The sequence below is a fragment of the Lynx canadensis genome, chromosome A1 (assembly GCF_007474595.2).
Source record: "Lynx canadensis isolate LIC74 chromosome A1, mLynCan4.pri.v2, whole genome shotgun sequence".
In the NCBI taxonomy this organism is placed as follows: Eukaryota; Metazoa; Chordata; class Mammalia; order Carnivora; family Felidae; genus Lynx; species Lynx canadensis.
In genome coordinates this window covers 236,317,714-236,342,525 of record NC_044303.2, presented here as the reverse complement: position 1 = coordinate 236,342,525, position 24,812 = coordinate 236,317,714, and the positions used below count along the sequence as shown (strand labels likewise).

The 24,812-nt window shown below is 52.2% G+C and overlaps 1 protein-coding gene across 1 annotated transcript in view; it reads left to right on the top strand.

Annotated features, from left to right (window-relative positions):
- Positions 1–15,686: 15,686 nt before the first annotated feature.
- ADAMTS16 (ADAM metallopeptidase with thrombospondin type 1 motif 16) overlaps positions 15,687–24,812 on the top strand; it is a 162,591-nt gene continuing 153,465 nt past the window's right edge. Inside the window, exons 1-3 of the mRNA XM_030331473.1 lie at positions 15,687–15,746; positions 15,836–15,938; positions 22,567–22,889. Of these exons, the coding sequence (XP_030187333.1) occupies positions 15,687–15,746; positions 15,836–15,938; positions 22,567–22,889 (486 nt within the window). The remainder of the gene's footprint in view (positions 15,747–15,835; positions 15,939–22,566; positions 22,890–24,812) is intronic.

The following is a 24,812-nucleotide window of genomic DNA, read 5'->3' as shown; positions in this document are numbered from 1 at the left end:
TCTTTTTCAGGTATGTGCTGTGGGAAATCAACAGGGATAAGAAATAGGACTAAGAATGAAAAGAAGAGAAGAAAGAAAAGAAAAGAAAAGAAAAGAAAAGAAAAGAAAAGAAAAGAAAAGAAAAGAAAAGAAAAGAAAAGAAAAGAATTGTCAGGGAGCAGCCAAACTGCACACAATACTCCACAGGTGCAGAAGAACATTCCAGAAAGGAAGTCCAGGGGGTCCGCAGAGACAAGCTACCAAGTTTCCTTGTTGAGGCCCAACCCGCTTAAAGAAAAGGGCTCTCTCCCTCCTTGGCCCCCCTGCCCACTGCGTATCCCGGGCACTTGCAAGGGCGTCTGGGCGCTGTGTCTCCCCCGCCCGCCTGCCGGCTGGACCTCTCGGGACCACGTTCCAAACCGACAGAAATAACCCAGATGCACAGAAGAAACGCGCGTTTCTCTTTTCTCGACGTCGCAGTTCACCTTGCGCTCGAGCCCTCCTTTTCTCTAGTTTATATCCAAGACAACGGAACACAAGCAAAACCAGAATGAACTCTAGACCCTGCGTGATGGGTTCGAGGGTTGTGTAAGTTTAAAATACACAGTCGGCCCCTCTGGGGTGACTGTCTCTTGGGGATTTCCCTCTGGAGGGCCTGTGCCCCAAGAGTAAGGCCGTCCTCACTCCCCCAGCCCCCAAGGGTCCGGCGGACAGCCGCCTCTGTTCCGGAAGCCTAGGGCCCCGTTGGGCTCCCGTGTCTTCCTGTGACCCGTGCAGCTCTGACTGCAAGGTGCCACGTGGTACCAGCCCCTGCCTGAGGTCAAGTTCCCTGCAGGCCGCCAGGCCCCTCCCACATCCTTCGCCTCTGGGGCATCCCCCCAACCCAAGAAAAGTCTTTCTCTCCTTCCAGGGAATAGGAAGCGTTTTTTGCCTCAGCCCCTGAATCCTCCCTGCCTGCGGCGCATGTCGAAAGCCAGGCTGGACTCCGCCAGCACCTGTCAAATCCGCTGCTGGATGGTCCCAACCAATTAACTCAGAATTTGTGCATCTGCCCAGGGGTGCCTGGTGTGACCAGCAGGTGCTGACCAACCTCCCCCCACCCCCGCCCCCACCTCCACTCCCACACCAGCAGGGGTTTCAAGTCACTGCAGGCAAACCCATGACCACTGCAGGGGCCGCCCCTTGCCACAAGTCACTGACACCACGGGGCTTCCTCGGGGGCAGAAGTCCAGACTTTGGGAGCACACCAGACCCTCCCCGGCTGGCTACTTCCTTTCCAGATCTCTCGCCTCCCAGACCCAACCTTCACTGCCCATTAATGAGGGCAACCCCGTTTTCCTGCAGCAGAAGGAACATCCGTCCCCAGGGTCCCCGCCCGCCCCCTTACCTTCCCATCCCCAGGAACCGGGGGTGACCTCATGGCTGACTGGCTACAGGGAACAACCTGGGGTTCTCTGTGCCCCTGTGGGGCCCCCTTTTCTGTAGCGGGCACATGTTCTCTGTTCCTTAGGGGGGTGGGCTCTGTCCCTGCCGGGAGGCCCGTGGTTTGCCGTTTTCCAGAACAACCTGTGAGCACGGGTGTGGGCGTACGTGTGTAAGTCAGTCCTTCCAGGTAAGTATGAATAAAGCCTGATTGCGGCCCCTCGTTGGCGCCCAGCCGGGCCAGGCGTGGCCTGTAACAGGACTAACTTTGGACCTCTGTCCGTCTAGCACCTTCTAAGACCTGAGTTTGGGAGGAGAAGGGAAGGCCCAGTGGATGTGTCCCCCTAACTCCAGGTTCTGTGCCTGGCCTGACAAACACAGATGGGAATGCACTTTGGGAAGCAGCAGTGTTTGGGGTCACAGGTCTCGGGGAGCGCAGCCCAGCAGGCTGGTGACCTTGAGGGAGCCCTGTGGGGAGGTGTCCCTTGAGGCGCTGGCTTCACAGCCCCGCCCTTGGCTCGTAACCAGTGTGGGTCACATGCAGTTGTGTCAGATGGCCACACAGGCAGCTGACCTTGGCATGGACGAGGCAGGCACAGACCTACCGAAGCAGGTGCCGGGGTAAGAATTACATCGTGCGATAAATGTCTGTGCCCCAGTAAAAGCTCTCCTGGACACGGGAAACATTGGGATCACTCTCCGGGCTTTTAAGGACTGTGGGTGCGCTTTTTTTCCAGCCAGGTCTACTAAAAGACAGGTAATACAAGGAATAGAAAACAATTAGTTAGCACTTTCTGTTTGCGGTAGGCTGACCAGTGGCCCCAGAGACGTCAAGTCCCGGTTTCTTGGAACTTGTGCCTGTTACCTTTCATGACAGGGGGTCTTTGCGGGTGTGAGGGACTGTGAGATGGAAATTACTGGATTACTCAGAGGGGCCAGACCGCAGAATCAGGGAGTGTTGGTTCCGGGGGGGGGGGGGTGGGTAAAGGGGCAAGCAAGGGCTGCCGAGAGAGAGAGAGAGAGAGAGAGAGAGAGAGAGAGAGAGAGAGAGAGACACGAGGGGGACTGAGGCCAGCGCCCCCAGAGGCCAATGCTGATACTGCCTGAGGGTGCCTCCCCGGGTCAGAGCCAACTGGAGCATGATGAGGCGTGGTGAGTTAAAGCAAGTGACTAAGAAGCGAGCTGGGGGGGGGGGGGGGGCGGGTTCCTGCGAGGGTCAGAGGCTTGATCCTTCGCATGGTGCTGTGTGGGCAGGAAGGGGGGCGGGGGCGGGCAGCGCAAGGCTCTGGTAAGACCAGAGCCTCCCTGAGGGCTCCAGTCCTCTGTCTTCCTTCCTGAAAAGCTAGGAGCTACCAGAATGTAGCCCGGTCGGTAGGTTTCTCTCTGGAACTGCAGACCTACCATACTGCAGGACTGTGAGCCCCAAGCATGCTGGCACTTGACCAAAGCCCAGGCGTGGTGCCCAGAACTGGGGGCTGACTACGGGACAGGTTGCTGACTGTGCAAGAGCAGCCCCGCACCACTTCTTCCAAACTATGCGGCATCTCCAAGGGCAGAGACCGTCCCTTCCTGCCGTCACCTCTGCCGGGCCACCCGCCGGGGCTCTCATTCGTGGAACCCGCCCTTGGCTCTGATGGGCCTTCTCTCGAAGCATCCGTCTCTGTGCCTGAGTGCACCACCCCAGCCCTGCAGCCGTTTCTGTCCCTGGGTCGCCGCCGCTCTGCGTTGACCTGATGTCTGCGTGGCCGGGCGTCCCCTTGCCTGGTGTCCACTGAGGTCCGCCAGCCCCCCGGGCCTCCCTGGTTTAGACCCTTTCCTGGAGTCCCATCCACCTTTTCTCCTTTCTAGTCTGTCTGTGCCCTGGAAGCATGGCAGAGGAGAAGCCCAAATAATTTAAAACGTTCTTGAATCGAAAGACCGAAACCCGGCTTGTGTTCTAAAACACAAAGTTTCAAATTCTCTTCTCTGTGCTGAGTGTGGCACAAGAGGCCAGGAAGAAGGACACGGGGCTGGGTGTCCGCTGTTAACAAGCTTTCCCCCTGGGAAGACACGTCTTCTCTGCTGGCCCCTCCAGCTCTGGGCAGAAGAGGAATGTCATCCTTCCAACAATCTGCGGGCCAAATACAGGGTAAGGGCTCGTACTTTCCGCCTCGAAGTATGGAGTTTTTCAGGACAGGCTGGAAGGTGTCAGCTCCTCTGTAACTGTCCAGGAGACCGAGCATCACGGATTTCTCTTGAGAATCCTAAAAGGTGGACGAAACTTGAACGTGGGCCTGTTCCATCGTGCAGGCAGCTGATATATGGAAGCCTCCCGTGTGCGGGGCCCGTGAGCGGGAGAGACACAGAGTGAGCCGGAGGTGATGCTGTGAGGCGGGGTAGCAGGAAGAGAAGAAAGCTGGGTTAGTGGCTAGGACGCGATGACCTGTCCTCGTTTGTGATACCCTCATGATGTAAAAACACAGCAGGAAATGATGGTGTCACCCAAGACCATCTGGACGGCGCTTTCTTCGGCAAAGTGACTTTTCGCTGTCCACATGAATGCTTCACGGCGTGTCTGTCCCTGCCGGCAGGGGCCTCCAAGTGTTTGAGGCAGCTGCAATTCACAAGATTTGTCTTGCTATATATTTGGTTGTTTGTTTTTTTCAAATTCCAGATTGTGGTGACACTACCCAGGGCGCTGCTCGGTAAAAATCGCGAATTCGGATTCCCCGAAAGGGATGATTGTTCAGTTATTAGGAATCAGTGGAAACGTGTAGATTCTGGTGACAAATAGTGGGCCTGTGAAACATTAAGAATGTGGTCATAAATACTCCGGTCTTACTCTGTAACACAGTTATCACGTGGTTACTGATTTGGAATTTCATAATATGGGAACTTGGGTTTTGTTCATCTCATGAAGACAGAGCGAGACAGCTGAACGAAAATTGCTCAGGAATGGACTCGGGATGCTAATTAGCGGTACATGGCAGCGTTTTCCATCTGAATCTGTCCCAGGGCATCAAGCGCAGCACAAACTAGGGTGTTGGTGACAGTGTAGATGAGATTCTTTTTTTTTTTTCTCTTTTTAAATTTTATTTGTTTTTTTTTTAATATGAAATTTATCATCAAATTGGTTTCCATACAACACCCAGTGCTTAGATGAGATTCTTTATCTCTGAAAATGATCCAGACTCTTCCCAGATTGTTTTGCAAAGAGAAAGACTGGTTCTCTTCTCCTACGAGTTTCGGGAGCCCGATGGGCGGTGTTTCCGCTTATTGAAGTATTTACAAAGGAGACGTGACATGGGAGGAACGAACCAGATTGGTCACCACAGATTTGCTGTGCAGTTCTTGGTGTTCAGTCCGCAGAAATGCTAAATTCTGTCCAAGACATAGCATCTTTATTCTGGAAGGATCACTAGAATTATTTCCCGTGTAAGTCAACGGGACTTGGAAGAAAATTTGGAGCAAGGGGAACGTTGATGCTCACGTTGGATATGGTCTTGGCTGATCGGATACTGCCACTATGTGTTTCCACTTTTTTCCAAAGGAATATGTATTATTTTTCGTTTAAATGCATTAAATTTCATTTATATTGAATTTTTCCTGAACTTATACAGCTATTTCTATATTCCAGGCATTGTTCTAGATCTTTTATAAATATTAACTTATCTTGTCTTCTTATCAACCTGAAGTAGGTGCTTCCTTTATTGTGTCCATTACAAAGACAGGAAAATGAAGGCTCCTGGAAGTTAGGCAACATGGCCACGGTCCCGTCCTGGCATTCTCCGTCTTACTATATTTACCTGACAAATATTTTAATTTTTTTAAAGTTTGTTTTTACTCGTTTTGAGATAGAGAGAGCACGAGTAGGAAAGAGGCAGAGACAGAGAGAGAGAGAATCCCAAGGAAGCTCTGCACCATCAGTGTGAAGGCCGACATGGGGCTCGAGCTCACAAACTGTCAGACCATGACCTGAGCCAAAGTCAGATGCTCAACCAACTGAGCCACCCCGGCAACCCGCAAATATTTTATTTTGATATTAATTGAACAATTAATTTACTATTTCAGTTTTCCTTTGCAGTATAGGTGTTCTCTGAAAAGTGTGTGATGGAATTTTACTTCCATAACAAAATCTAAGACTTTGTTGTTTATTTAATTATAGTTGACACACCACGTTCCTTTAGTTTCAAGGGTTAATACTTTGTTTTCTAATAAGCAAATTTAATGTATTTTAGGTGTTCACGTACTTTTCTGTGTCTTCTCTTGTCACACCCATGCCTTCTGATTTTCATTTTTCTGTTGCTACCCCCCCCCAGGTTTTTTTCTATATATTCAAAATCTTGTCACTTTTCTCTCCTCACCTATCCTTCTCATCTTTACTACGGTATTTACTTTCAACTTTTCAAAAGGATTTTGGCTTCAGTCTCTGATCTTCAAAGTTACAAATAAAATAGTACTAAATGTACATAAAGCAGAGTCCCTCATCCATAGGGTCAAGTTTTAGGAGAATTTCACTTTGCTTTTCTGCTCCTTCTTCGCCTTCTGCTTCTTGAAAATATTACGAAAAATCGGAAACATGCTCGTTTTATTAACCTCATTTAGTTATACATACATATGCGCGCATGCTGTCTTCTTCAATAATCATCATAGTCTTTGGTAACGTCAATAGTCGTCCAAACTCTGTGTACTTATTTTAGCGCTAAACACTGCTCGTGTAATACCGTATCTCCCAAATAATAAACCCATATGTATCTAGATCTTTCCAAAGCTGAAGAACAAGTCTATACTTAGGATATTCCAGGCAGAATTAGTGACAGAAGGCATAGCCAGACACATCCTGAAAAAACACCAAGACCCGTGCTTCTCCGAGGAGGGCGAAAAATAAAGAGAACTGGGGGCAAAGGAAGAAAGGACAAAGGAAGGAAAATGGAAAAGAAGAAAACGGATTTTTATAAAGGGAAACAAGAGGGAAAGCACTGGGGGTGGTGTATCAGCCATGGGCACCTCGCTCAGTGCCGCCACCCAGTGGACCCCAGGCCAGCCCACGGGTGGATCCGGGATCCCTTCCAGGATAGACTACACCTGCCATAGTGCTTTCCAGACCAGTCAGCAGGGGCGGGCTGATGCTTACCACTCTTTGATGAGGAAAATGCAGGGACTCACAGCTAGAAGCATTCTAAGCAGTTCGACAGAGGCACTTAATATCACCTGAATCGATGAATTTAAGAAATGAGGATTGTGTTGTATGTCTGCTTCATTTCATTGTTCTAGTAATTCATTCTTATTGCACTAAAAAAAAAATGTGTCCGTTACAGTTTGGGAAGAAAAGAATGGCTCCTCACCACGTGGCAGTGGAAAAGCAATGTTCTGGATATTTTCGCCTCTGTTGGGGCCTCCTCAAGGCTCACGTTGTTTTCGTCTTTCCTACGACCTTCTAGGAACAACTTCCCGGTCGCTGTGTCGAGAACAGCCTCACGTGACGCGCCCTCTCCCTGCACTGTTGGTACAAGGACACGTTCCAGGAATGAGGGCTACTTAAGAAGAAACTCCTCGAGAGAAGAGCAAGTTGGAACTCGCTTTTCCTTTCCACACTGTCCAAGGGCATGCCCCTTCCCCTCACTTCCTGTTTCCTCCCGCTCAACAAGTAGCACGCTCTGGGAAGCTCTAGGAACTAGAACGCTTGGGCTCATCTCCACACCGTCTGCCACTCGGTGTCCCCAAGAAGGGGGTCACTGACTCAGTTGGGAGTTTGGAAGAAGACGCTGGGCCTGGTGACCCCTCCTATCCCTCCCCCCTCTTGGGAGCGTGTGCCCTTAATATTGCTGGTCCCTCTGGAAGTGCCTTCAAAACAGGGCGGGAATTGGTGGGAAGAGTAAATTCAATGTCTGAGAACCTTGCGGATGTAACCGTGGGGACAATAAGTACATGTGGAGGAGGCTCGGTGGGCCTCGGGGTTTGTATTTTAGGGTCTGGGCGCCTTTCAGGCCGTGCAGGTGTTTGGTTAGGCCGCTCCATTTTCTTTGCCAACCCAGCTGCCATTTTACTGCTAGAGCGAGAACCGGCTGCTTCGGGCTTCTAGACGCTCTGACGGTGGCAGGTGGCCCCAGCTCTGGGGACTCCGGGCCCTGGCGCACGGAGCCTGCAGAGGAAGGACAGAGTCCGGCGCAGAGGTAGGAGGCGCTCAGCCAAGGTGTGGCGTGTGGCCTCGTTCCTCTCACACGTGGGGGCAGACATGCCATTTTCATCGTTTCCACTTCCAGAAGATTCCAGGATGTAGGCTGGGGAGGTTCCTTCGGAGGAAGCAGGATCCAGGGAAGCAATGGCAAGCACAGGGCACCTCCGGAACGCCTTCAGCAATGATCTCTCTTCCATGTGGGATTCCTTCCGCTCTCTTTTCTCACACACTTCCCAGATACTCCCTGAACGTTCTGGCCTCTGTCAGATCACAGCACTGTGGAGAGTCATGCTGAGTACTGAGTACTGACTGAGTACCTTCTGCCCATCATGAATTCGTTTTTCTAACTGTTTACAGACTGGGGATGGTTAATGGTGAATAAGAACACCCAGGTCAACATAATGAGCACCCCTTTGAGTTAAAGGCATTCAACTTAAAAAGCATTCTTAATTATGAGACAATGCACTGGCCATATGTCTATATGTTACCTTCAAAAAATGGAAGCCTGGCAACTGGAAGTTGGTTTTCTTTTGGAGTTGTCATTTGGAAATTTTACTAGATCATAAAATCCAGACCTCTGCTCTGCATTCGGTGTTCTCTGTCCTGGCAGTGAATTACTTATTTATAATGTCTTGAGATTACTCTTAAATTGCTTTCATTTGAGCCATTGCCTACCTACCGACTTCCGCCAACGTTATCTCTTAGATGAACTTAACATGGTCCATTTTTCCACAACCCCATTGTCACATGCTTGTGGGGGCCACCGTCATTTGACACGTGTTTCTTGATCAGTGAGTTCGTGTTCCTCTCTCCCTGTCTCGCCCGGCCATGTGCAGTCCTTCCCCGACTCTGATCCTATGACACCCTAAGTGACCTCTTGGAACCCTGTGCCATGGCCCTCCTCATCCGTTCGGAAAACTCAGATGAGCATCCCCCAGGAGGACGGGGCAAAGAAGGAGCTGGCCGGGAACAGGGCGTGTGTGAACTGAGCTCCCTGGAATCCGTTGGCAAAACCAGAGGCGGAAATGAGGAAAACATTAGCAGCGGTGGCCTTTGGGAAGGAACGCTTGCATGTTCTAGAATGATTCGGAGCCCTGCAGGAGAGCAGACGGCTGCTTGGCGGAGGCCTCACGGAGAGCGGAGCGGACCCAGGAGAAGCAAGTGTCCCAGAAGGAGTCAGATCACATCCGCCATGATGGCTGCTGAAGAGGACCCAGAGGATCCTATCAGCCGGCTGCCAGCAGCCGCCAGTGTGGACAGCTCCTGCCTGAGCTGAGACGGTGGTCTTGAACCCGGCTGGGACCGAGCACAGGAAGTCCTGCACAACAGCGTAGGGGAAACAGCACCTGGGAGACTCGGGAGTAGTGTCTACGTGGACACGTGTCAAAAACCAACCTCTGTGCTTCGGAGCCAAAATATAACTGGAAGATCTCATTCGGGGTAAAGAGGAACAATAGCTTTGTTGCCTTGTGGGGCAAAGGAGGCTGCTGCAGGCTGTGGCCTTCAAACACCTGCAGCTTGCCTGGAGGTGGGGGCTGGGCGTCTTTAGGGGGAGATGCTGATCTAGCCCATTTGGACAGGATCGCTGTAGGTGCCTCCCTCAGGGTGCCGTCGGGTTCCAGAAACAAAGGGCCAGGGAGGGAGGGGAGGTGTGCAGAAGGGGAAAAAGTTCACTTAGTTTAAAATCCAACTCGCCGAAGCATTAGTGCCGCCATTTTGATTTTTGTTCAACTTTATGTTTTTAAGGGTCTTCAACATGCCCTCCCTCAGGAGCCGGAAGAAAGGTTCTTGAAACTCTTGGCACCTCCTCTCCAGGAAAGGACCTGCTTTCCCTGAAACAAGAACATGGAATCTTGAAAAGAGAGGGGACAAAATGGAAGTGAAGAATACAGAGAATAACCTACTCATTTGTCAAACACTCATTGGTCGTGACGACCAAATGCTCAGTAACAAACGATAAACTCACCCAGTGGAGCAGTTATGGGGAGAATGGGCACTCTAAAACCATCAGAAAAGAAGCCCTCACCTGCCCCACGTGATACAGGCAACAAAACAGGAGAAACTTCAGTGACTTCAGAAGTTGCTCAGAAAAGCATGTGGATAGCTGGTTTCCACATCAAACGGAGCAGAATCAGGACTGTCTGTGAGAAATGCCAGACACACTCTCCTCCAGGACACCGTCCGCGGGAGCCCAAGCACGACTGACCAGGGCTTTGTTCTAGTTCCTGGAGATGAAGGAGGACAGAGCAGAAGAACGGAGGAGGCCCGCCCTGGCCTGTGAAATATTCAGGGAGGCTGTAAGACACAAACCCGACTTAAGAAACGTTAACTTGGGAAAGATGCACTTCCCGGTTGAGGAAATACAGAGAGGAATGACAAGCTTACCCATCAACACTAGGGGCGAGCGAGCTACAAACTTAAATAAGAAGGACCCACAGGTCCGCTGAGCGTCTGACTTCAGCTCAGGTCACCAGCTCCGGGTTCAAGTTTCCTGAGATCCAGCTCGGCCTCGATCAGGCTCTCTGCTGTCAGCACAGAGCCCTCTTCGGATCCTCTCACCACCCCCACTCTCTCTCTCAAAAATAAATAAGACATTATTTTTTTTTTTTTAAATAAGAAAGACCCATATAATTACATTAAAAAGCGTTATCACGTATTGGCAAAATAATTCCAAAGCAGCCCGCATTAACTGACGTCTTCGCCCACACACAAGTAGGATGAGATGCAACCACTCGCTCCTTGTATTTCTTCATAAGACGCAACTATTCTTGAAAATACTTGTTCAATGTTTGTCTTTCCCACTGAGTTACAAGCTCAACGGAGAAAGGGCCGCCATGATGGGTCCTCGGAGAGATGACAGAGGGACACAACACACACGTGTGAGCACTCAAGCCGAACTCCCATTGCACACCCTTCCACGTGCATGCACACTCTGTCACACACACGGATAAATCATTTCAAGGTGAGATCCCCTCACCAGCAGCATGCCATCTCAGAACCTGGGCCCAGCCTCGTTGTACAACTCTCCCCCTAACACTCAGGGAGGCCCCTGGCTGTCCCCTCCTGGCCCTCCATCCCGAGGGGCTGCCTGGTAGGTTCCACCTCAGCCTGGGCTGCTCATAGAGTCCTCTGAGGAGCTCTCCCAAATGCCGGTGCTCAGGTCCCACCCCACACCCTCGACGTCAGTCTCTAGCGATGGGGCCTGGGAATCTGGATGTTGGTAGCCTCTGGGAAATTGCTCAGGCAGAACAGGTGGAGGGCCGCCACCCCGGGAGCCTTCTCAAGGCCGTCACTGGGCCCCAACCTGGGGGTCCCTGCAGGAGGGGGCCACCTGCGGGTGTTGGGGGAGCAGCCGATTCCTTCCAGGCTGCATGACCTGGAAACGCTTCCTTGGGGAGGGCCTGCGCCTCTGAGGTCATAGGCGGGATTCAGGGGTGGCCTGGTCAGTTAGGCCTCGGGATGAAGACGATCACGAACGGATGTTCGTGTTATAATTCCTTCCTGGTCCACAGAAGCCTCACTGATGATGCTAGCTGGCTGGGGCTGCTGTTACCCAGCACCACAGACTGGCGGCTCAAACAGGCGTGTGTGGGCCCATGCTTCCGGAAGCCAGCAGTCCAAGCTCGGGCTGTGACCACGGCTGGTTCCCCCTGAGGCTGTGAAAGAGAATCCGCTCCCGCCGCTCCCCTCGCGTCTCAGGGATGTCTGGCCATCCTGGACGTTCCTCGGCATGTAGAGACACCGTGGAAATCTCCGCCTTCACGTCCCCGTGGCCTTCTCCCTGTTGGCAAAACCCATGACAGTGCGGCCAAGGTCTGCGGGCCTGGTCCCCACCACTGGGTAACCAGCCAGGGTACAGGTCCGTGAGCAAACAGAAACCATCTCCTGTGACATTGCGGGGTGTCGTCTTACGCATCTACAGCACCCCCCCCCCAAACGTCGGTATTCGTTTTACCCTTGTATTCGTTAGAAGAAAATACGAGTAGCAGGAGCCAGGGTGAGTATGGGCCAGACGACCTGAGCGAACAGTGCTGAATCTTATTTCCTGAGGTTTCCAAGGACTCATCCTCCGACACCTGTTACCTTATGAGTAACTTTGGCAATGGTGATTGGGGACAGACTCATGGGGCCTGTATGTTAATTACCGATAATAATAACAACTAATCTATGTATAATAATGATTAAAATACCATATGACCTCACTCATATGAGGACTTTGAGACACAAAACAGATGAACGTAAGGGAAGGGAAACAAAAATAATATAAAAGCAGGGAGGGGGACAAAACAGAAGAGATTCATAAAGATGGAGAACAAACTGAGGGTCACGGGAGGGGGTGTGGGAGGGGGGATGGGCTAAATGGGGAAGGGGTACTAAGGAATCTACTCCTGAAATCATCGTTGCACTGTATGCTAACATATAACTACTTTGGATGTAAATTTAAAAAAATACTGATTATCCGCCTGTCATAAAGAACAATTTAATACTAAGTAGTTATATTTTATATAACGATCTAATATTTGAGCTAATTTCCGTGTGTTTACTAGTAAAGGGAAAGGAACTTATAAATGCCATGTTTTGAGTTTAGGAATCTCACCTTGTCTGTCTCATTGGCTCCCCATTTTCCTTCTGCTTTCTTCTAAGAGTAGAGTCTCAAAGCGAGAGAGGAGACCAGATTCTGGAGTGTAGCCAGTAACAGAATCCACTTTGGAATCAGATACTGAAGCGCTCAGGCTTGTGAAGGACCCCTGGGCCCACCGACCAAGAGTGTGAAACCGTGTTGGCCCTAGCAGTCTGACTTGCTCGGGGCCAGCTAGGACTTGCTTGGGCCTCTGGAGGAAACGCCGGGGCTACATTAGGCCTGGCCAACCGTTCTGCAAGAGTGGTTCCTCCGGTATCTCCTGATTTCCTAGATGGTGCGAAGTCAGACTCCAGGGTGAGCTCTAAACTTGAGACAATCCACAAGACACAGGCCCTGTCCTAATCTTTCACTTTGGGAATTTCAAGCATCTTACATCAAAAATGTCCCTTTCTGGTTTCTGAATATGCTATTTTTTTTTTTTAGAGGTAATCTCTCTAGTCGTAGGCTGATAAACCATCTTTTAGAAAAGTGCTAGAGGGTCAGACCCAGCTGACCTAGCCAGTGATCTCCCTATTGGGAATCTGCTGGTCACCTGAGCTTCTGACCATGAGGCTATAGATTGGAGGGACCTGCTCCCTAGTTTCAATTAATTTGCTAGAGTGGCTCACTGAACTCAGAGAAACATTTGACGTGCCAGGTCACTGGGTTATTCTAATAGGATGTAACTCAGAAAGGGCCAGATGAAGAGATGCCCAGGTGAGGTCTGGGAAAAGGCACAGAGCTCCAGCCCTGTGTGGTAACACATTCCCCCCGGCTCTCCACCAGTCCACGAGCCTGAGGCTCTCTGAACCCCGCCCCCTGAGGTTTCAAAGGAGGTTTCATTACACAGGCTCGATGGATTAAATCATTGGCCATTGGTCCTTGTGCTCAACCTCTAGCTCCTTTCCCCTCCCTTGGGAGTGAGGGGATCTCCCAGAGGGACTGAAAGTTCCAACCTCCTAATGACAAGGGTGGCGCTCCTGGCAACCAGCCCCCTACATTGATGCAAAGTCACTTCATTAGCATCACAAAAGACACCTTTATGGCTCTATTTTCTTGGGAAATTCCAAGGGTTTTAGGAGCTCTGTGCCCAAAACAGAAAGACCAACAGGAATCTTGGCTCACCTCACTCCACCCTGGTCCTTTCTGATACCCAGTTCACCAGACTCCCTGCTCTGGGCTCCCCACCTGGCCCCAGGCTGGAGTTCACTTTCTGTATCATCTAGACACTTTCCTGGTCTGGGATGAGCAGCTGAAAGGATTGGAAAACACTCATCATTGTAAAGGACATTGTTTCTTCACAATGGAAAGAGATTTACTTGGTATTAGTCAAAAAGAAACAAAGCAAAACAAAACAAAACAACTCCTAAAACTGAATCCTTTTGTACCAACCCCGTCTTCTTTCAATCCATCTGTTTCAACAGAAAAAGAGCCCTTGGATGTCCCCACGTCTTAGCTAGACTTGGAAACTCTGATCCCCTTGCACACACATTCAACATAATTAGAAATAATCGGGGGTCCATATTTATCAAGCGCACCATGGGGCCTCAGCCTCCCGCAGAGCCTTTCGCCAGACCCAGATGTGCTGCCCAACCAGCCTCAGCCCCAGGTCTCCTCCGGCTGAGCTCCCTGCCCAGGGCACTGAGACAGACACTTGTCCGGAGCTGGAGGAAGGGGACCGGTGGTGGAAGATTGTTTTCATTATTTTACTTATTTATTTTTTTAATGTGTATTTATTTTTGAGAGAGAGAGAGACAGAGTGGGAGAGGGAGAGACAGAATCGGAAGCAGCCTCCAGGCTCTGAGCTGTCAGCACAGAGCCCAGCGCAGCGCTGGAACCCAGGAACCGGGAGATCATGGCCTGGGCCGAAGTCGGTCACATAACCGACTGAGCCACCCAGGCGCCCCTGGAAGATTGTTTTTAAAATCACCGCCAGTACAGGCCATTCTGGAAAACTATTTTCATTTTGAAGAGTGTTTTCAAATAGATGAATATGGCAGGGGGGGGGGGAGGGAGAGAGAGAGAGGGAGAGAGGAAACTAGAATCAGCCACTGCACAGCCAGGAGCTCTGCTCTCCCGTTGTCAAGGCTGTGGGAGGTAACACACACCTACGCCTCAAAGCTAGCGAGGCAAAGGAAGCCAGAGACCACAGTCACCGTTTGCTCCCCATCTTCCTCTCCAAAATGTGCAAAACAGGCCAGTGCGGGATGCAATGAACGTGAGGGACACTGGAGCACAGGCCTAGGGGGCCCTGACCTCCAGCGTCTGCAAGAGGTTAAGTGGTCACGGGGGAGAGGAGCAACCAGGAGCCGCCACCGGCGATCCGTGCGTGGGAGAACACGCGCTGGCACACGCATGCACTGGCGCGCGAGCGCATCGACACGCACACGTGCGCGCACGCGAGAGGGTTCCGACGCCCGGAGGCGCCGCATTCAAACGCGCACCCACGCGCTCGTAGAACACCGACCGGGCCTGCTGCCGGGCCAGTGGTCGGCGGGGCACCTGCTGCCGCCCGGGCCTTCGGCAGCCCAGCCCCCCGCCCGGGCCCACACCAGTCGCAGCAACCCCAGGGCCTCCCAATGGATTGGCCACACGCGGGCACCGGCAGTCATGGCGACCCAGGCACGCGCGGCCAGGCCGGTGGAGGGCGGGGGGGGGGGCCGGCGCCGGGGGCGCCCCTACGTCCTCCGGGACTTGGCGAGGAGCTGGCATTGCTTGCCCGACCCCGTCGTCCCTCATCGCGTCCGCAGCCGAGAGCGGCCGCGGTGCGCGCCCAGATCCGCGCGGCTCTCAGAAGCTCTGGGCGCCGCCGTCCCGCCTTTGATCTCCCACCCGCGGCGCAGGGCGGACGCCGCGGGGCCCAGGCGCCGCCCAGCCTCCCTCGGCAGGTGTCGGCGCCCGCGGCGGCGCAGGTCGGGCCCGGGGGGTGGCGGGGCGCAGCGGGCCTGCGGGTCCCGAGGGCGCCTGGAAAGTGACTCTCGCCGCTCACCACTCGGAGCCCCCGAGCCACCTCTCCGCCCGCGCGCACACGGGGAGGCGGGCGAGGCGCCGACTCGGGCTGGGAGCGCGGGGATCCTCCCGGCCCTCCTCCCGTCCGCCCCGCCCCGCCCCGCCGCCCGCTCCCTCCGGCCTCTGCCCTCCCCCTCCTGTCTCCCCTCCGGCTCCCCACCCCGCCGCTCCGGCCAGCCCCTCCTGCTCCCCGCTCCCCTCCCCTCGCCGGTCCTCTCCGCCTCCCCTCCGCGGCCCGCCTCCTCCCGCCGCTCTCCCACGGTGCGCGCTGGTGCCCCACCGCCCTCCCCGCCCCCCGCGCCGCGCGGAGCCGCAGTGATAACCCCGCGCGGGCGGCGGAGTCGCGGCGGGGAGGCTCCTGCGCGCCTCGGCTCCGCGGTGCCCACCTGCAGCCGCCCGGCTGGGGGCCCCTCCGAGCGCCCCTGGATGGAGCCGCGCGCTCTCCCCGCGGGGGCGCAGCGCGGGCGGCGGGCGCGGGGCGCCGGGGACGGCGCGGCCATGCGGGGCCCCGGGCGCGCGGCGCTCTGTGCGCTGCTCCTGGCGCAGGTGGCTGTGCAGGTGAGTCCCCGGAGGTTGGGGGGCGGGTGCCCGCGGCTTCCCTCGCGCGGCCCGGGTCTCACCGAGGTGTCGCGGCTCTTTTCCAGCAGGCACCTGCTCGCTCCGTGGGACCCGCAGCGGCCTCGCCGGGGAGCCCGAGCGGCCGGCGACCTCCCGGGTCCGCGGAGTGGCCGGCCTGGATGGCACAGGGCGGTAAGTCTGCGGGGAAGGAGGGTCCCAGCCCTCACCAAATAGCTGCCGGTGTTGCTGGTTTAGCAGGCGCTGCGAATGTTGCTTAGTCTCCAAACTCACGCATAGTAGGAGCCGCGCTTTCTCGCCTTGTGAGCGAGCACCTGGGAGTCGACTTTCACCAATATTTATATTGTATTCCCTTGTGGAACAGTAGCGCGTACCAGCGTTATTGGCATAAGCAATAGCAACAAAAGAAGGAATGCGCATTTAATAAGAAAATTTACAAAAGCAAGGAGTAATCTAAAGGTGTTTCTAATTGAGGCATCCAGGAAATTATAAAGCACAAGGGACTCCTTTCGCCACGCCTCACCCCCTCCTCGTCCTCCTCTGGCTGTTTAGATTGAAGGCTCTCTGTGTGCCCTTGACTAAACGGCAGGAGACAAAAGAAAGCCATTTTTGCCCAGTACTCTTGTCAGGGTGAAAGTGGATGGTCTTCAAGGGTTGGGACATAATTGAAATACAGTGCCGGGAAGGGTAATTAGCGTTTGCGACCTCCCAAGCAATGCCGCGCCTTAAACCATGAGTCTGGTTCATTTGCAGCCTGTGGTTTCACTGCTGCATTTGTAAATTTCTCGTGCCTTCCGTTAGGTTAAAGGGGAAGGCAGGTGCGGGATGTCGGCCGCTAGGCACTTTTTATCTGAACCCAATCCCTTGGCGTTTGTTTAATATCGGTGCTTTGCAACATTTCCAACAATAAGTTGCCATATCAAATGTCAGTATTTTAGAGGAACCAGGTTTGATTATCCCAACATATTTTCAGAAAATCCAGAAGATTACAGTTAATAACTCAAAATATTTGAATATAGTTTTTAACCTTTGGTAAAGACAGGAGTTGGACACACGCATTACCTATTTGGATTCTCTCTTGCTGGGAGAGTTCATGAATAGTCTATAAATGAAGCGATAGGTGAGAGGAACGCTGGGAACAGAAGACTTTTCAGGACCACCAGAGGGCGCTAGATGTAAGTGATAGGAAATCCTTACAAATGACTTAGGGCTGTGTAATTGCTAGAGAAAGGTCATTATCTATTTAAAGGTCACCTTCTTGGTCTGGTCTGGCCCTGCCTTCCTTCATGTTTCCCGTAGGATTTAATTGTCCATATTGTATTTGATTGTCCCTCCAGAGACACTTTTTAAAAGAAGACTTCTGTAAGAATTCTAGTTCTCCAAAATCATGAAAGTCTCAGGAGATTTTCAGATCACTGTACGGCATTTATAGAAAATAAGTGGTCTAGGGGCGCCTGGGTGGCGCAGTCGGTTAAGCGTCCGACTTCAGCCAGGTCACGATCTCGCGGTCCGGGAGTTCGAGCCCCGCGTCGGGCTCTGGGCTGATGGCTCGGAGCCTGGAGCCTGTTTCCGATTCTGTGTCTCCCTCTCTCTCTGCCCCTCCCCCGTTCATGCTCTGTCTCTCTCTGTCCCAAAATAAATAAAAAACGTTGAAAAAAAAAATTAAAAAAAAAAAAGAAAATAAGTGGTCTTTAGGTGAGAGCATCATAGGCAGAGAACCACGTCCAGAAGGAGAAGTCAAAGACTCCCTTCCCGAGTGTGCGTCCGCTGCTCCTGGCCGAGGCCGGCTCCTGGGAGCTGGACGGCAGCCTGGCTGGCATGAGGCTCCAGTCACCTGGCATTATCAGCTGGTGTCACAGGCCTAGCATTTCCATGACAACCACATACCTTGCTTGCTCAGAAACAGAAGGGGACGGTGTGAGCCATCATCGGTGAAGTTCTAGCTTAGCGGATACACCCCCACCTCACACCCACCCTCTGTGTGTTTTAGGTCTTTAGTTGCAAACGGCTAAGTGGAGAGTTGTGCGTGTCACTGGAGGGCTCTCGTACCAGCAGGGAAAAGACTGTGCTGAGCAGGTCACCTGTGTCTGTTCAGAACAGGAGAGCCGGGGTGCGCTTGGTGGGTGCTGCTCGGTTATCTAGGTATCGGTGACACACGTTGGCTTTGGACTCCCTCTTTCGGCCGTGAGGTTTGTTTAAAGCAACACGTCGAGGGGCGCCTGGGTGGCGCAGTCGGTTAAGCGTCCGACTTCAGCCAGGTCACCATCTCGCGGTGCGTGAGTTCGAGCCCCGCGTCGGGCTCTGGGCTGATGGCTCGGAGCCTGGAGCCTGTTTCCCATTCTGTGTTTCCCTCTCTCTCTGCCCCTCCCCCGTTCATGCTCTGTCTCTCTCTGTCCCAAAAATAAATAAACATTGAAAAAAAAAAATGAAAAAAAAAATAAATAAAGCAACACGTCGTTCACACGGTGATTGCAAACTTTGCTCCGTGTCTGGAGCAGTTAAGCAGTAGGAAAGAGAAGCCCGTCTCTTCTGTGAGGCAGCACAGTTTCGTTCGTGCCCAACGAAACTATTTTCAGACGTTAAGTCCACCCGTTTCGTTTTGGCTGATTCAGAGTGGTGTTTCCCTACTAGGAGATTTTAATGCTTTTCCTACAAATTGACCTTTGTGATAAAAATAGTGGCTCCCGGTAAAGAGCTAAGACCATCACAGATTCCTTAGCTTTTTACTTCTCCAGTAAGTTCCTCTCCCAGGGCAAGGTGTAGACGTTCTTTAGAAATTTGTTTCATTGTGTGTAATAGACCTGTTGTGTGCGTGTGTGCATTGGGAGATTATATCGATTTACATTCAAACATCCAGGTAACGTGAGACAGGGCAATGCCTTTCAGGTTCACCTGGGGTGTGCTTGTAAATCTTTAACAGCAGGCTCTGTGGCGCCCAGATCTGTAATATTTTCCGGTTCCCAAGGGGTAAATACTGGCTCCCTGGTGGCTTTCAAGCTACGGATGTGACGTCACTGAATCCTGGGGTAGGGATTCAAGGTTCGGATCCGCTCTCGGCCGCTGGTACCAAGCAGCCCTGCGTGCTCACAGGTGGTCCACACCTCCCGCACTGAGTTTGAAACCGGAGCGGTCTTAGACTTGATGCTGTGGTCAGAAAACCTCTTGAAATCAGGCAGTTCTGACCACTGAGGGGAGCAGCCGTACGCGACGTTGTCCTCCTTTACCAAATGTGTAGGGGACACAGGTGTAATTTAAAGGATTCTCGGGATGTCAGGAATCACGCTCATTTTTTTCTTGAAATCGCGAGCCGACGGCCGAGGGGATTATCATCTGAAAACCTAAGCTCAGAAGTTAATTTTTTCAGATTACTGCAGTTATATATTGACTTTTTCCAGATAGTAATGCGTGTATGATGAGATACTGTGCTTGTTTTGTTCATTCACTGAATTCTTTAGCGATGACCTTTTCCGCGTTCATTTATATGTAACCGAGAGTACACATTTGATGGTAAGCAGGGCTTTCGGGCTCAATCAGGATTCCCCCACCTTGGCAGTATTGACATTTTGTAGCGGAGGTCCCGCCTGGGCATCGGAGAATAAGTAGCTGCATCCCGGAATTCGGTGGTCAGATTCCAGGAGCTTCACAGTCCCCCTCCCCCTTCCTGACAAAGCAGAAACGCGTCCAGACGTTTGTCTCCTGGGGGAGGGGGAGGGGAATCACTCCGGCTGAGAATCAGCAGACTGAACGGGAAAACAAATCTTCTTCCATCGAACATTTTCTCCCTGCCTCTTGGGAACCGATCGTCATTAAATCCCAAAGAGTGGCTTTGCTGTTGGCACAGCTGGTGTCCTGAGGCCAACAGGTACCAGCCCTCCAGAGCGGATTGTCACTTTCTGTGAAATTTTGCCGAGCTGGTCATTGAAAATTAAAGTATATGGGGCGACCGGGGGGCTCAGTCGGCTAAGCATCTGACTTCGGCTCAGGTCACGATCTCACGGTTCGTGGGTTCGAGCCCCGCGTCGGGCTCTGGGCTGACCGCTCGGAACCTGGAACCTCCTTCGGATTCTGTGTCTCCCTCTCCCTCTGCCCCTCCCCCACTCACGCTCTGCCCCTCTCTGTCTCAAGAATAAAAATAAACACTAAATTTTTTCCAATAAAATTAAAATATAGTTACCATGAAATAAATCCTATTAAAGACAAAATGGAAAGACTCAACGTTCCTCCCTTATAATTGCTTTACTAGGTTTTACTATTACCTGTGCTCTCGAGGTTATTTACATCATTCGTATCTGTGTGGGGAGATGTGCGTAGGTACAGGTGCAGGTCCGGGGGCGCATCTTTCCACACTCCGTGTTGAGTGACGTCACGTGGAAATCAGCCACGGTGGGGGTATTACCCCAGGGGAACTGGCAGATGCCATCCACCAGGCCGTTCGTGTTTTCCCCTCAGATAGCTGGAGGTCCTGCATTTGTCAACAGGACCCTGGATGTGTTTATGTAAAAGAGGCTTATTAGTGATGCTATTTTGAGCGTAGATATCCAGTGTCCCCTCCAGATACAGGATGCATGTTACGTGACTTCCAAAACAAAGGTCAGAAGAACAGGGCTGATGGCATCTGGAAGCAGTTTGATGTTTTGAAAGTGGTAATCATCTTTTACGCGCAGTAGTTGTGCTGATTAGCTAGTGTTCCCCGGCCTCTGTTGGGATGCACATAGGCTGGGGTGAGGTGGGGAGGGCTCCCTGAGAGCCCCAGGAGGCAGGGGGAAGAGTGCCAGGCCACACCGCTGCTTGGCACCGGCCTCTCCCCTCGGCCCGGAAAGCTGGGCAAGAGGCAGGTGGGGTGGGGCTTTGCGCTCTGCCCCCCGGAGCCACCCCGGATCGGCCGCCGTCGCATACACCGGCCAGTCCCTGACCGGTTTCCCCCTTTCTCCTGTCCTTGCCTGCGGTTCAACCAGATTTGTTTTATTGTCTCATTTCCCTGGTAAACTGTGAAACAATTCCAGGGTGTTTTGCCCCGCGGGACACACATGCCCTGCCTTGACGTCGATGTTGACGGTTGGCTCAAGTCGTCCGCCAGACCCTGCTGCGTGCGGCCCAGCTCCCCACTTACCCTCAGGGCACCCGTTCTCACCTGCGTGGCAGGGCCAGGCCCGTGGGCCTAGCACTGGGCCCAGAAGAGTCGCCTGTCAAAGCTCTCGACCGGCGGGGCGCCTGGGTGGCTCAGTCGGTTAAGTGTCCCAGCTTTGGCCCAGGTCACGATCTCAAGGTTCGGGGGTTTGAGCCCTGCGTCGGGCTGTCTCCTGTCAGCAGAGATCCTGATTCCGATCTTCTGTTGCCCTCTCTCTCTGCCCCTCCCCTGCTGTTCTCGCTCTCTCGAGATAAATAAATAAACTTCAAAAAAAAAAGGTCTTGACTGGAGGAGACCGCATCCCTGGAGACACAGAGGCCATTGTCCAGCCTTTGGTTAACCCGCCACTTGATGGGGCTGGCCGCCTGGCCCTGGACGCTCAGCCCCAGGCTTCAGCATGGGGGCTCCAGGCAGGGCCTTCCCGTCCGTGGCCTCCCTTGCCCTCTGCAAACCCACAAACGGTCACTGGCTGCCTGCTCCTTCCAGAGTAACCTTTCTCTTACCTTCCGGACGGCACAGGGACACACGATCAGGCACCTGTGTAGAGAGAGATCGGTTGAGAACAAAACCTCACTTTTCTAGAAACAATAATTACCCAATTACCCCTTGCTTCTGACCAAGTGCCATTTCTGTGGGATCCTGTTTTATTGTGTCTTACGACTCCAAGAAACATGTCCAACTCCTGCCAGGGCAGAAGAGGGCCCCACTTCTCGAGCATCCATCACAGCAGTCTCCCGACGGCACATGCTGGTAACGAAAGGAGCTCGGAACCTTCCTTCTGTGCTTCCCACGGTGGGGAAACTGACTCAGATGTGCAGAGAAGGCAAAACTGGGGGGTCGTCGGTGACTGAAACCCGGCAGACCTGTGAGGGGGCCCTGAGATCTGACAGCCCCTCGGGGGTTTCCAGACTTTTCCAAAAATCGTTTGTCCGAACGTGTTTTAGGCTCGAGTCCTGTGAATCAGAGCGGGCAGAGGATTGTGGTGAGTGTCTGGAAAGACCCTGGGCTGTGGACTCTGACAGTTGGCCAAGAACTCGGGCCAACGAGAGGGTCCACCACGCTTTTCCGTGGGAGCAACCACATAGGAGCATTTCCCAATGTTAGCATCTAGAAACCCGGAATATGTCTGCGTAGGGTTTACGGGATTCCTCGATTTAACAAGAAAATATTAAAATATTAAGCAGCAAGGAATGCCCATCAGATTTGCCTTTTTAATAACTGTTTCCTGAAGCTAAAATTTGTCAGCTCAATGGAGATCGTTGTAAAAAAACAAAAAGTGTGACTCAAAGAATATTTAGAACCATAAATGATTACATATCATCATGAGCGTGAGGTGAAATTTATGAACTGGAACCCCACATGTCCCGTTTTTTAATTTCCTGGGTCTGTAATCTGTTTTTCCTTTGAAGTGTCATAGATTTTGCCGTACTGGGACTAGCCCGTGATGGGGCACCAGTGACTTCCCTACAGGCTACTTTGAAGGTTTTCTCTTCTGACTCTGATTGTTTGCGTCCCACGGCGGAGATCTGAGGTTGGCTCGTCGCTGCAGTTTTCCTCCGTCGTGTTTTACCGGGAGGGAGTGTCATCTGGCAATAAATTACATTCTAAGACTGACTCCCAGGTTCTTTTTAGAATTCTGAAATTACTCAGCCAAGCCCTGTCTTTGTCTTTCAGAATACGAGCTGGTGTCCCCCTATGAGGTTGACCACAACGGAGACTACGTGTCGCATGAAATCACACACCCTCAGAGGAGGAAGAGGGCGCTGGCCCAGCTCGGGGTTGAATCTCTTCACCTTCGGCTGAAGGGCTTCAGGCATGACTTCCACATGGAGCTGAAAGCGTCCAACCTGGTGGCTCCTGGATTTATGGTGCAGACGCTGGGGAAGGGAGGCACCAGGTCCGTGCACGCCTTCCCACCCGAGGATTTCTGTTTTTATCAAGGCTCCTTACGATCCCACAAAAATTCCTCGGTGGCTCTTTCAACGTGCAAAGGTTTGGTGAGTACCTGCCGCCGCTCGTGAAGTGACAGGGACAGTGGCGTGTGTGAAGGGGGAGGGCGATGAGATGTCCCTTGAGATCGTCTAGCTGACTCCTCCGTCATCGCAGGGCAGATTTCACTGATCTGTGAAAGCAGGAGAACGTTGTCAAGGAGCGCTGTCTACGAGGCGCGATGCCGTCGCCTTGGGCCCATTTGGCTGTGGCCCATTCTGGAGAAACGTCTTCATTCTGCAAAGACCAACACGAGTCCCCTGGTGGACCGGGTTGATTATTTGATCGGCTGCTTGAAAGCCCTTTACTCGTGTCGTTCTGTCCAGGATCACATGCTTACAGGTTAGGGTGTTATTCCGAATGTGACGAAGCCGTGGCCGGGAAGCGCCGGTCTCACTGGACTGATGATTCTCTGGGCATGTTCCCCATCTTCTTAGCACGGTAGAGACTTGGATGGCGAGCAGCCCGTTCCAGGAGTATTCCGCAAGACGAGCAAGCGTTTCTCATAAATTCTAATTACTTTTTAAACACGTATTCATCTTTAAGAGACAGAGCGCGAGCGGAGGAGGGGCAGAGGGAGAGGGATACACAGACTCAGAAGCGGGCTCCGGGCTCTGAGTTGTCGGCACAGAGCCCGATGCGGGGCTCGAACTCACGGACCGTGAGATCATGACCTGAGCTGACGTCGACCCTTAACTGACTGAGCCACCCAGGTGCCCCAAGAAATTTCCATTTGATAAATGATCAGCGTTTCACAGTATGAGTGGTATGGGATGCCAGGTGTCACATGGTCACAACTGAGCCAATGGTTCTTCTCTGTCTCTCTCTGTCTCTCTGAGGGATTGTGGGTGATCATTTCCCATGCGCGGATGCTCAGTCTCCGGCCACGATGTGTGGCAGACGTTGGTGATTTTTCACAACGTTGGAAGGTGCCCCCAACTGGCAGCGGTGGATTTTTTGTCACTTCAGAGCACCTATGGACAGTCCTTTGCTTTTCCACACAACAGTGAGCTTAGGAATGCTTTGCTCCATTCTAGGTCATTAGATAGGTTCCTTGTTAAAGTCACAGGAACAGAAAAAGATTCTACTGAGCCGATAGACAGCAGTGATTCCATTAGTGACGGTGAATGTCATCCGACACAATAACCCCCGCCCCCCCCCCCCCCGCCCCGTCTCTTGTCTCCCTCACACCGGCCACGAAGGTTTTCAAAGGTAAGTGCAGGTTAATTTGCTTATTTTTCTTTATATTTTGTATTTTATTTAATATTTTGTATTACGTTACAGGATTATGATCACTTTATATGAATGTTTTCTGGGCTGTGGAGTCATCTGAGCTTCCGTTATTTCTTATGGGGGAATTCTCTTGGATGTATGAGAGCTTTGGGTTACAAGCACGTTTCTGGAACGAATTCTGCTCACAAGCCAAGGTTTTACTCTATCGGACTTAGACATCGAACATCACTTAGATGCCTCTGGGGGTCCCCTTCGCTGGTCCCTTCATTAAGGAGCATTCAGCCAAGTTGGGAAGATAGCGGCATCCCTCAGGCTGGTCCAAGCCAAAATCTTAATGCCTCGTCATTTAATTTGCTTGAAATATTTCCATATTTTAAAGCGAGACACGCTTAGTAGATTCTTAGAGTCTTGAGTACATTAATCTGTCAGACACACATGAGTGAGATGCGTCTTAGGTAGCTGAGTGAAGATGTGTGGTCACGTTTTAAGGTCTTGACCACATTTTGAACATTTATTACGTTTCCAGAAAATGTTTTACATCTGTCTTAAGCTTCTTTCTCCCTTTGGAAAGAGGGAATTCAGACACTGCATCTTAGAAGGATTTTGTGTATGGGAGTGCGAGTATCGGGTGCCCAAGTATTTGAATCCCTTCAAATACTACACATGTGCAAATGCTAAATCCCGTTAAAAATTGCCAA